The sequence below is a fragment of the Vulpes lagopus genome, chromosome 1 (genome assembly GCF_018345385.1).
Source record: "Vulpes lagopus strain Blue_001 chromosome 1, ASM1834538v1, whole genome shotgun sequence".
Taxonomy (NCBI): Eukaryota; Metazoa; Chordata; class Mammalia; order Carnivora; family Canidae; genus Vulpes; species Vulpes lagopus.
The window spans coordinates 73,959,507-73,972,359 of NC_054824.1; the positions used below are offsets into that span (position 1 = coordinate 73,959,507).

Sequence of the window (12,853 nt, forward strand, 5' to 3'; positions counted from 1 at the left end):
TCTGTTTTGTAAGATAACAGGGAAAACAGAACTAAAGGATACAAGCAGAAAGGCTTTCTTAAAATTGAGGATAAAATTTAATAATGATATAATCCCACCACCCTAACCCACTAACAGTTTTGACTTCTGCAAATTCTTTCATTATGTAACACATATTACATAAAATATATAAGCTATCAAAATATATAAAAATATAAATACTGTGTACAGACATATATAAAATAGTAGACACACCATATAAAAATGCATATGCTAATATGGAAGCTATTAGTATATATATTTTATTATAAGCCATTTGTATTTTCTAATCTTTAGTTTTTATTTACTTATTTTTAAAAAGGTTTTATTTATTTATTTATTCACGAGAGACACAGAGACACAGGCAGAGACACAGGCAGAGGGAGAAGCAAGCTCCCTGCAGGGAGCCCGACATGGGACTGGATCCCGGGACCCCAAGATCACGCCCTGGGCTGAAGGCAGATGCTCAACTGCTGAGCCACCCAGGCATCTCAAGTCTTTAGTTTTTAAAAACTGCATAATACTCAATAATAAACCATTCACCAAATCTTAGATATTTACATTGAATCCAAGTTTTTCCTATCAAGAATGAAGCAGAAATGAACATACTTGTGCATATTCTATTCAATGATATTTTTAGGATAATTTCCTAGATCGGCATATCTGGGTTAACATTTATCAAGAGCTTTAGGGTTCACTCCACATTGCCAAATAGTTTTAAAGGAGAGAACAATATGTAATGCCCCCAGTAGTTACCAAAACTTTGCCAAATTGGGTATTTGTGTATATGTTATCTCCACCTGAGCAGGAACAAATCATCATTTAAAAACTATTTGATGTTTCTTTGATCATTACCTTATAAATATGAAAAAATGCTGGTCACTTTCCTTTCCTTTTATGAATTATGTTAATATCCTTTGCCTTTCTATTGAAAATCTTCTCTTATATATCTAAGTTCTTTACATTTAAATATGAGCAAGTTCTCATACATTAACATATAGACTTACAATGTTGTAGGAAAACATAAAGAACTTACTCAAACTTAAAGACTTAAACCATGTTATGTATATGTAAACCAAAGATATATATCAGATATTAACATTATAATCACATTGTATGTAACTCAAATTCTTCCTGTCCTGTAGTTTACCTTCCACTATTAAAAGAACTAAAGTAAAAAAAAATGTAAAAAAAAATAAATAAAAAAATTAATAATAAAAGAACTAAAGTTTCATATATTCAAAGATTTACTCCACTTCCTCAACACAATACTAAGAGCAATAGAAATTCTTGGAATTATTCAGCTCCAAAGAAGAGAACAATATCTTGCAAAAACATAAATTTAAATAAGGCCATAAAACACTAGGCTACAAAGCATGCCAGGAATTCTTAGGTGGAAAGTAGTGAAGTAGAAGAAAACTGTCAGGAGAGAACACTAAATATGGAAATTAGCATCTATAACATTTTGGCAGAATTAATGTTAGTTATAGAGTAGCAAAATCCAAAAGGTGAAGAAAGTGAGTTTAATGCCAAACTGCTTGTATGACCTTCTGTAGTTCATTATCTCTACCTAGGAAAAATAGGGGCACCCCCACTTACATCACAGATCTGCTGGGAGGATGAAAGCACCCGCTGGTGTTTCATGTTCCTTCTCCCTCTTGGAAGACTGGATTTCCTGCAGTCCAAATCTGGTCTAGAAAAAGTCACCCCTTCTCACTTTCACTCTGATAGCTCATATGATACCACCTCAAAGACCTACTTGTACTCCTTGTTGCTTGTGACTTGCTCATTTGATAAGTTTTAAGCCATGCTTGAAGTAGAAAGCAGGATTTTGCTTCAAGGTGTTAAACTTTAATTGCACACTTCAAGAAATGGTTTTTTTCTTTATATAAAGATTCAACATACATAAGTTGACAAAATACAAGACTTTGAAGCTTGGCACAATTACTGAACAATTAAAGTAACAGTTGACAATAAAAGCAATCAGTAATCAAAAAGTCACTTTTGGAAAACTTTACTCAGCAAGGCTTTAGAACCTGTATCCCTTTAGAGGCAGAAAAAGACGAAGTTGAAGCATGTTTATTTAAAATTATATTAAAGGAAATTAATTCAAGTGCAATGTTTTCAAGCAGAATTTGCCTACATTACCTAAGAGTAATATAGAATTTGAATAGAACATAGTGACTTCAAAGCATATTGTATAAAACAACCTACTGAGATGGGGGAAAAATTAGATTCCTACATTTATTTCTACTTGAATAAGATTAACATTTGAGGATGAGGTACTGAGTTAAACACCTTACATTTGCTAACTTGTTTAATAATTAAACTATGCATGGATATAACGTACAAGTCACTGGAAGTCACAGAATTACTAAGTAGTAGACAGACTAACTGAATTAAAAAAAAAAGTATCCAAATCTAGGCACTCTACCCCAGATTAATCACTAATCTGTAATAACACTTCTCAAAAAATAGATTTTAGTAACATTTAATTTCTTATCTTCAATTCAAAATGCACATTCTCATTTTAATCCCTCTGAAAACATTTTAAAATGGATAGCATCTTATAACTGATAGTATTTTCTTTTCTGGTGGTACATAAAATCATGGTATATTTTAGAATCAATGGTTTTTTGTATTTGATGAAATGCACATAGCTACTCAATACATCTATTATTTTAGACCTTTGTAAGTTATACACCATATTCAAGGTATCCTGATAGCACGGGAGTTCTAACATCATAGGAGATGACACTGATGTTCTAACTAATACTGTGATACAATATACTGAGATTTATCTATTCCTGATTATGGGGATTTACAGATTCTACCCAGCTGTAATTGAACTAACCCTCAAAAAATGGCATGACAAGAGACCATTCACTGAAGGTAACAGTACCAATTCAAAGCATAAATAGAAAAGAAAATAACAGCACTGAGACAAAAAAAAAAGTTTGACAAGAATAGGTTAAAAAAAATTTTAAGACTATTTGAAACATGGCATTATACGAATCTCACTTTAAGTGTACAGTGAGCCTTGAAACATTATGTAATGATAGTAATATATGAGATATATTATAAACAAACATATCTGAAGAATATTTGAATTTTTCCTACTAAAAAGATACATAATAAAAAAGCTTAGAGATACTTGGAATAAGACAACTCAACTTCTGACCTTAGAAAAAATCCGTTGGTAACATCTATTCATGTTAAATACAATGATATGTTGAACAATATCCTCAGAACTAATGAAGAGGGGATGAAGTGGTATGTACAGAAAAAGGAAATTACCACTGCATTTTACTTGATAAAGGCACCAATAAAGAGTCATTTGCAGATTCTGTATTTGCAAATTTGCCTACTTGATAAAATTTGTTACCTCCAAAATCAGTACGTGAGGTACTTTCTCTCTCACAGACATGCACAGGACCAGAAAAATTCTGAGTCGCTATATCTTCCCAGCTGTTAAACAAGGTGATTGGTATTTTTCTTGTTGTTCCAGCTCTCAACTAGAAGTATCTCTTCTGCAGTCCATTTAGTACCATTTTTTTACTTTTTGTGTTTTGTTGACTGCGTTGTTTTAAACGGCTCCCAAGTGTACTGCTAAAGTGCTGTCGAGTGTTCTAAGTGCAAGGAACCTAACTCTGTACTTCCCCTAGGCACAATGGTTCAGTATTCACTAATTCAGAATTTGTGGTGATTATATAGAACAGAACTACTGAGAATAACAAGAATTGACTTATATCCTGGTCATTTTCATAATAGGAGTCTTTTGCCTTATACTCTGTTCCAACATTTAAAGTTAAATCATTACACTACACTCACTAGTTTCTGGATTTTAAGTGTATTGTAATTAAAAGAACTATTTATTCTCAATCCTTTTTATTTTTTTTCTAAGATTTTATTTATTCAAACAGATACAGAGAGAGGCAGAGACAAAGGCAGAGGGAGAAGCAGGCTCCATGCAGGGAGCCCGACATGGGACTCGATCCCAGGATCCAGGATCACACCCCCGGGGCCGAAGGCGGCGCTAAAGGGCTGGACCACTGGGGCTGCCCTTCTCAGTCATTTTTATAGGAAAAGGGGAATACTCGTAATTAAATGACAAACATTACAAAGAGGGTTCAATTATACTTTTATCATTTCTGCTCAAAAAGGCTCTCATAAAGTTGCTAATTATGTTTGCATAAGCTGTGACATAATATGTACTGTATTAAAAGTTTTCTTTGCTTTAGTCAGATAACACTAATAATGAAAAAGTCCATCCCCTTTTACTAGTTAATTACAACCCTCATGAACCTCCATGAATTCGAGTTTAGTAGTTCCTTTTGAAGATTTAAGTGCTGTCTAACCCTCTAACTAGATAAGTCAATCAAAATCATCCACCTTGGAACCTTGCAAATAGCTCCCCCCCTTTTTAAGATTTTATTTATTTATTCATGAGAGACACACACACACACAGAGACAGAGGCAGAGACACACAGAGAGAAGCAAGCTCCATGCAGGGAGCCTGATGCAGGACTGATCTGGAGAGCCCAGAATCAAGCCCTGGGCCAAATGCAGGCGCTAAAACGCTGAGCCACCCAGGGATAATCTGTCCTTCTAGCAGCCTAGAATAGTGGCTTTCAAGGTAGAAAGACCTGGAAGTAAACCTTAGCCAATTACAGAAAGAGGCTAACCCATTAAGACCAGGAAATTATGGCAGATGAAAGTTGAGAAAAGAAAGTAAAGATAAGGGACACCTGGGTGGCTCAGCAGTTGAGCGTCTGCCTTCCGCTCAGGGCGTGATCCTGGGTCCAGAGATCGAGTCCCACATTGGGCTCCCTGCAGGGAGCCTGTTTCTCCCTCTGTCTCTGCTTCTGTGTCTCTCATGAATAAATAAATAAATAAATAAATAAATAAATAAATAAATAAATAAATAAATAAATAAATAAATAAATAAATAAATAAAATCTTTAAAAAGAAATAAAAAGAATAAGTAAAGATAAGGAAGAGAAAGAGAAGAAAACAATAAGCCACTTGGTAGCCAAACAAAAAGCAGCTCACACCAAGAATAACTAAATAACATAAAGCCCGTGAGGAGGATACTCTTGCTGTCCAATACTCTGAAACTGTGTAAGAGCTTTCTAAAGTTGGCTTTGTTAACTATCTTAGTCTTCCTGCCTTCCCCATGTTCCCGGGAGATTCTGTTTTCTTAATTCAGTAACCTACAACCATCATTCCTCACCAATTCCCATTTGAAGCAGTGTACCCAAAATAGAGGCTTGAAAATTTCTTGTTAGAGAATTTAAGTCAAGCATCCAAGAGAGTGGGAGTGCAGGAGTTGTGAGACACATTAAGGTCCTTTCCAATCCCAGAGGGGCTATGATTCTAAGCTGTCATCCTACTTAATGTTTCCTCCAAGGTAAAACAAATCTATAAATTTACCACCACCAAGGAGTGGCTCCTTTTATAGTCCTAAACTGATATTTAAACAGGTGTGCTCCAGTTGCAATATTCCAAGTTTTTACAAATGCCGTTGTTTTAGCTCTACAGCTTTACAGATTTCGACGATGACTTCTCTTAAGCCTGGTTTCTAGAATACAGAATCTTTGTGTTTTTAGTATCTTGTAACACCCAAGGCTCCTAGCACTTCTAATCCAGGGGTGTATTTTACACTAGGCGTAGGGTACTACTCTCTTTCCATTGAGCACTGCACCTGGGGTATCTGCTGTGCACGGACATCTACCTTGCTCTTTTTAAGAGTGGTATGTGGTTTCATTACATCAATGTACCATAATTAATACGAGTCCTTCTTCATTGCTTAAGTCCTTGGATCGTTTCCGATTATTTCCTATCACACACAATGCTGTGGGGCATTTTTTACAGGGTGAGTATGTCCAACACCCCTGGACCACTGCAAGCTGCTCCTCTCGGCTGTTCTGAGCTTACGTCTTCCAAGAGGAACAAAGACTAGAAAACGCTCCAAACTCTCGTTGCAGATGCAAAACTAATCGGCAATAAGCAGATTTCCATTAAATACAGACCAAAGACTCGAAAATTCTCGGTTTCTCTTAGCGTAGAGATAATGACAAACCGCGACCTAGGACGTGGCGGTGGCTCGATGCTTCGGATAATGTTCCCCTAAAAAGGAACGACTGTGGAAGCTCCATCAGACAAACGGGGGGAAAGGGTCTCTTTTACGTATTGGCCCTAGACTAGACCCTAAAGGGCTCTCAAGCCAAGCAAAGGTTTTTATTCCTGAAGAATTTTAAATGCCTCGGATACGAGGTTAAGAAATAGCAAAGGCTTAACAGGTGAATCTTTGAGACTTTCTTGAGTAGTCCCGATTCCCCAAAGCTCAAAGGTCAGATGTTTGCTTAAAAAACACTCCGTGTGCGCGGACACCTTTTAAAGAGGGTTAGAAAGCGGCCAACGTCACAGCTCCTGCCGTGACGGTCCCTGGTCCCTGTGCCGGCGGCCCGGCGGGCGAGCGGGGACCCGCGGGGGGGGGGTCGGGGCCGGGGCCAGGGCCGGGGGTGGGGGGGCCGCCGTCCGGGGTCGAGGTCAGGGGCCGGGTCGGGGCCGGGTCCGGGGTGGAGGGGTCCGCGGACGGGGCCGAGGCGGGGCCGGGGCTGGGGGAGGGGGGGGTGGTCCGCGGTCGGGTCCGGGGCTGGGGGGGGGGCCGCCGTCCGGGGTCGAGGTCGGGGGCCGCGGTCGGGGCCGGGGTCGCGGTCCGCGGTGGGGGTCCGCGGTCGGGGCCGGAGCGGGGCTGGGGGGGTCCGGGGTCCGGGTCCGCGGTCGGGCCCGGGATCTCGGTCGAGGCCGGGGAGGGGGGCCCGGGGTCGCGGCCGGGAGAGGGGGGTCCGCGGTTGGGCCCAGGGTCTGGGTCGGGGGGTGGTCGCGGTCCGGGCGGGGTTGGGGCCGGGGCCCGGGGTCGGGGAGGGAGGCCCGGGGGGGGTCCGGGGTTCGGGTCGGGGGGTGGTCGCTGCCGGGGTGGGGGTGGGGGTGGGGGCGGGGGTGGGGTCGGGGCCCGGGGTCGGGGAGGGGGGCCTGGGGTCGGTCCAGGTTCGGGTCGGGGGTCCGAGTCCGGGAGTGGGGCCCGGGGTCCGGGGTCGCGCGGTCCGGGGTCGGGGTCCGGGGGTCCGAGTCCGGGGGGTGGGGTCCGGGTCCGGGGGTCCGAGTCCGGGGGGTGGGGCCCGGCGTCGCGGTCCGGGCGGGGTCTGGGTCGGGGTGGGGGTCGGGGCGGGCGGGAAGGGAGCGCGTCCCGGCTCGCACCTGAGCTCGTCGTCGACGCTCCTGCCGGGCTGCTCGGCCGGGGCCAGCACCGAGGAGGCCGCGGCAGCCTTGTTCTTCAGGATCCCCTTGATGGGCCGGTGCGAGGCCGTGGAGGCCGCCATTGCCCGGCGCTCCGGCGGTCGGCTCAGCGTCGCTGCCCGGCGCGGGCCGGGACGGGGAGGCACTGGCCGGGAGCCGCGGAGCCCGCCGGGGGGCCAAGGCGGCCGCGCCTGCTGCGCGGAGACGGCCCGGAGCGCTGTGGCGACGCAGGCACCCGCCGCCGCCGAGCACAGCCGGCCTAGCGCCCCAGCGCGGGAGCGACGCCGACGCCGACGCCGCGCGGACCCGCCCTCTCGCGATATCTAGGGAGGGGCGGGGCCAGCGCGGAGCCCGCCCCCGCCACGCCCCGGGCCCGCTGGCCACGCCCACGAGCCCGCTGGCCACGCCCCGCCCGGGGCGCCGAGGACGAGCGCGGCGGGTCAAGCCGCTCCCGGCCCGCTCCCGGCCCCCTCCCGCCCCCGCGCTGCCCCCGTCCGGGGTCTGTGTTCCCGGTGACGTTGCTCCACAGAGCTGTTGCCTGGCTTCTAGGGGGATCACGTAGGGGCCACCCCTTCCCTCCCGTTTACCCGCAAACTTTTAGCTACCATGAATTCATGCAACATCAGCACTGGCAGGGGCCTTGGAGGCCTAGTATGACCTCACGGAAACCTGACTTTTGTGAGATCATAGGATGCCAGCCTGGAGATAGCCTGACCTGTCTTACCGCCGGAGCGGCGAAGGGGCCGAGGAGGGCGACCTGGCCATCACTGTCACACGACCAGCGTGTGGTCCTAGACCTGGAGACTTGGGGCCTCCGGCGCCTGGGAGTCCGGCCTCTCCCCACGTGCTCCTGATCCTATGGAAGGTATCGCAGGCATAAAGTCGTACCATTGTGGTACATAACTCTGTCTTCCTAAAAGATCTAGGAAATTCACTTAAGGTACTCAGCTGCCCAACACTGGATGAAGTAGGCCAGAAATCTTGGATGCTGTCTAGGTACTTGGGTAAGAAGAATCCCAAAGGAGGAAAAAAAGAAAAAAAAAAAAACACCAAAACCTCACACACACACACACACACACACACCCTCCCCAAGTCCAAGTTATTCTGTGCCTGAGTGTGAAGGAAAGATCTCAGGACTCTGATGAGAGGACAGAGCTTGAGACTCTAGGGTGTCAGGAAAAGTGGGTGTCCAGGCTGGGGCTGTTGTGGATGGTGTGAGGAGACAGGCATTCTGTGGAGTACAGGAAAGGACAGAACTTTGAAGCCCTGGGAACCACCTCAGAACTACGCTGTAAATAAAGGGAAGCTAGGGCTAGCGGAGGGAGTGTGTCCGCTCCGGCCACCAGCCTCTCTCCATTCAGTGTCAGCACCAGGAGCTGTACGGATGGGAAAAGTTGAGGTGCTAGAGATTAAGCAAGTCGCTTCCTGCTATGGATTGAAATGGAATTGTGTTCCCTTAAAAAAATAAGATATGTTGGGGTACCTCGGAGTGAAAACTTATTTGTTTTTTTTTTTTTAATTTTTATTTATTTATGATAGTCACAGAGAGAGAGAGAGAGAGAGATTGGCAGAGACATAGGCAGAGGGAGAAGCAGGCTGCATGCACCGGGAGCCTGATGTGGGATTCAATCCCAGGTCTCCAGGATCGCGCCCTGGGCCAAAGGCAAGCGCCAAACCACTGCGCCACCCAGGGATCCCATGAAAACTTATTTGGAAATAGGATAAGTGCAGATCTAATTAGTTAAATTAACACGAGGTCATACTGGAATAGGGTGGGACCCTCATACAATATGTCCCTAGAAGAAGCTGGCCGTATGAAGACAAGGAGGACCCCATGTGATGACAGAGGAGTGGAGTGATGCATCTATAAGGCAAGGAAGTCCAGGGGCTCTTGAAAGCCGGGAGCAGGAGGGAACAGATTCTCCTTTAGAGCTCTCAGAAGACACCCGTCCTGCTGACACCTTGACTTTGGACTTCTAGCTTCAGAACAGTAAGACTCTAAATTTCTGCTGTTGAAAGGTCCCCAGTTTGTTGTGGCAGCCCTGTGCACCCCTTTCCCTCCTCCTCCTACCCCCAGTTCCCAACTCCCTCATCACCAGGCTTTCTCCTACCACCATTTCCTGGTCAGGCCTTATCATCCTCATGACCCACCAGAGCAGAGCAGACCAGTTCACCCAGAGCTGCCGCCTCCAAGAGACCAGCCCCTTGGGGATTCATAGACCACAGGTCTGGAAGGGATCTTGTCAATCCCACCAGTAGCTACCGAGCCTCTTCTCCAGTACCCAGAGGCCAGGAGCTTGCCATGCCCGCCAACACAGCTCACTCTATCTGTGGACAGTTCTGACTCAGAAAGTTCTTCCTCAGGTAGAGCTGACACCTGGTTCTGAGCAGCCTTGGGCCACCAGGGTAGGGAGTAGGGTGAGAGAACACGGCCGGGGGTAATTACCCCAATGGCAGCTCGTCAACTCCTGTCTTTGGGACCCACATCTCATCCTCATAACACAGGCTCTGTGCCTTAAGGAGCAACACAATTCAGGTCCTTAGAACCCTGCTCCTGGGACATGACTTCAGGGTTCCTGAGAACCATTCTGCTTCTATTGTCTGGCCCCAGCATCTCGCTGAGATCCCAGCATGGAACAGGGCCTGCTGAGTGAAGATAATGGAGGGGAAGTGAGCAGGAAGGGCAGAAAGGAATAGCTTTGTCAGCCAAGGGCCCCCTGGGGTTCCCCGCGGGGATTTCCCCAGGAGAGCCCTCCACAGCCACCCTGGGCACCTCCCTCTGGCCCCTCCTCTGTTCCAAGCCACAGGTTCCCTGTCGCCCTCTTCCCTCACCACAGTTGGATCTGACCTCACACCCCAACAGCCCTGCCCAGCTCCTGGGGCAGAGGGAAGGTTCTCATTAAAGGGGAAGCAGGATGGCCACCTCCCTTCGGGAGGCCTTTCCACCACATCTTCTCACACCTGTGTTGCCTCTCTTGCCCTGTCAGCAGGAGCCCAGGTCAGCAGTGCTAATCCTGTTTTCAAGGGAATACACAAAACCTCCTATCATGTTCTAAATTATTGGGCAGACTTGCTTTGTTCCTGCTTGGGCCCACAGTCACCTCCCTGAACCTGTGACTTGGCCCCTAATTAAGCACTGCCTTGCTTTGAGACCCTCTCATGAAAAGGGCTGCCATAGTATGACCTAATGCGTTTTATTACAGTTCATAAATTAAAATACGTTGTAATAGGAAGTAATGAGGAGTTCTCTGAAGAACCTTGAAAAAAAGTTTCCCTCATCAAAATTCAAACTTTGTCTCTTGTATTATTTCTTCCAATCCCAACCCCCTCAAAGTGAATGCAGACAAAGAGGACTTTCTTAATATTAAAAAAATAATAAAATGTTCGTTTGCAAGACTGTGAGTGCCAGTACAGCTTTTCCTTCCTTATATTTTAAAATAATTGAACCACTTGATTGCTCAGGGTAGCCCAGAGATTTCCAAGTGTCTCTAAATACACCTCTCCTTCTGCACCTCGCCGAGATCCACTCTTCCAGGACAGGAAGTCATCCGGACAAAACAGCCCAAACACTAAATTTGGCTGGATTTGTATTATTTCCTGAATGTTGAGGGTTCGGCTGCCAAGAGATGGATTGTGGATGGAATCTTCCATCGTGGATCCAGCTTCTGGAGGTAACTAGCGAGCTCAAGGCAAATCGTGTATTTAAAAATACAGTCATGGTTAAGGATTATCTCACAATTATTCCTGCTTTCTTTTTGAAGACGTCATCATGGTTGCCTGATTCAATGCTACATATGGAAAGGAGGACGGGAGATATTTTTAATGTGGCTAAGCCACTTGGTTCTCTGCTCATTGAAATTGGCTAACTGAGGCCAATACCGCTTGGTTTCTCACCAAGAACAGAGTTTCAGACCTAGCAAGGGCTTCAGGGGCTGGCTCCACCCAGGCCGCCCAAGTCATCAACCAGGTTTGATGAGCAGAGAAATGACAGTACTTGCCTCCCGAACTCTGGAACAATATCCAAAAGTTGTGCCTTCATGACCACGGGTCAGCAGCACCTCTTTCCCTGCCAAGAATAGCACATTATTCATTTCCTTTTCAAGTAACCCCTCCAACAGGACAGGAGAATCACAGATTTTGTAGTGTACGTGATAGAAGTTCATAGTAGCAGGGACAAGATTATTTAAATAAAATACAAAAAGTGTTCAAAAAGAGAGAAAGCCGAGAACAAAGATGAAGCATTTTCTGCTTTATTATTTTTAAATATTTTTTTATTTGCTCAAGAGAGACAGAGCACAAGCAGGGTGGGAGCAACAGAAAGAGAAGCTGGCTCCCCACTGAGCAGGCCCCTAGGATCACCACCTGAGCCCAAGACAGACTGCGGCGACCTTCTGAGCCACCAAGCACTCCTCATTTTCTGCTTTAAAAAAATGACTTTGATTTGGAACTTTTACCTGTTCTCTTCGAAGACATCTACCAAGAAGATTCCTTAGCCTTCCCCCAAGAGCCCCCGGGTGCCCAAATACTCACAGAACGTAGATGTGTCAGGTATACGGAGGTTTTGTTAGTTTCCAAATGTATCCTGACCCTTTAAAAACTGGTTAAATTGAGGGAATCTCAAGAAGCATTTACTTTTCTCAAAACCTTTCAGGCTAAAAAAAGGAAAGAAAAAAGAAGGCAGAAGAACTATCGTGGAGAGCCTGGGAATGGTAAGTAGGAAATGTGAATTATTTTCTTGGCTAAGCCACAGATTTATTTTGTGCCTTGCCAGAAATCACTCCGTTTTTTTTTTGTGACTATAAATTTCCCATACATGTCAACTGGTCTGGTTTATAAATTATCCCAGGAAGTAAGCAAGCAGTGCCATACACTGTAATTTCATTGTGCTAATGTCGCCAGGCCCTATTGTGTTTTAATATTCTGTGAACTCATAATGGAATTGGGAGTATATAGATTTTAATTCAGAATACGTATGATGTCCATATAAACACTTCATGGGAAACCTGAAATGTATTTTGAAGTCTGCACAGTCATTGTTTACGCTAGGAAGATTCCTTCCTTTAATAACTATGTTTACGCTCCCTTGGATTTGTTCTACTTTGAAATTTCTCAAATATTTAATCTTATTTGTATCTGTTAACAGTCTCTGGGTTGGTCTAGGCACCATATTCCACTGGTCTCATGTTAAAACAAAAATTGGGTTACATGACGAGACTGAATTTATAAGTTCAATTCTGCTTTGCCAGGTGTGGTGTTGAGCATGGAGCAAGTGGACCCTTCCCTGCTTTTATCATTTGCTCCAAGGGCTCAGTCTTCAGGGACTGCTCATCGCATAAGATAAAGTCCAATTCCTTGGGCCTTCACAATCTGGCCCCATCTGTTTCTTTTCACACCCCTTCCTTTGCTCTTTGCACCAGACACACTACCCTTTTCAAAGTGCCAGAGCACCCCACGTGCCTTCACATTTTCATGCCTTTCTCAATCTGTGTGAAATGCCATCCTCCTGGGATTGCCCCCAGCTCAAAAGTCACCT

At 45.5% G+C, this 12,853-nt stretch overlaps 1 protein-coding gene across 2 annotated transcripts in view; it reads right to left on the minus strand.

The window, feature by feature from the left end:
* PPP1R2 (protein phosphatase 1 regulatory inhibitor subunit 2) overlaps positions 1-7,634 on the minus strand; it is a 29,056-nt gene extending 21,422 nt beyond the window's left edge. The window contains exon 1 of one of the 2 annotated variants that reach the window (XM_041770466.1): positions 7,282-7,634. In XM_041770466.1, coding sequence (XP_041626400.1) covers positions 7,282-7,403 — 122 coding nt within the window. In that variant the 5' untranslated portion in view covers positions 7,404-7,634. The remainder of the gene's footprint in view (positions 1-7,281) is intronic. The other variant, XM_041770476.1, reaches the window with a different exon arrangement.
* Positions 7,635-12,853: the final 5,219 nt, after the last annotated feature.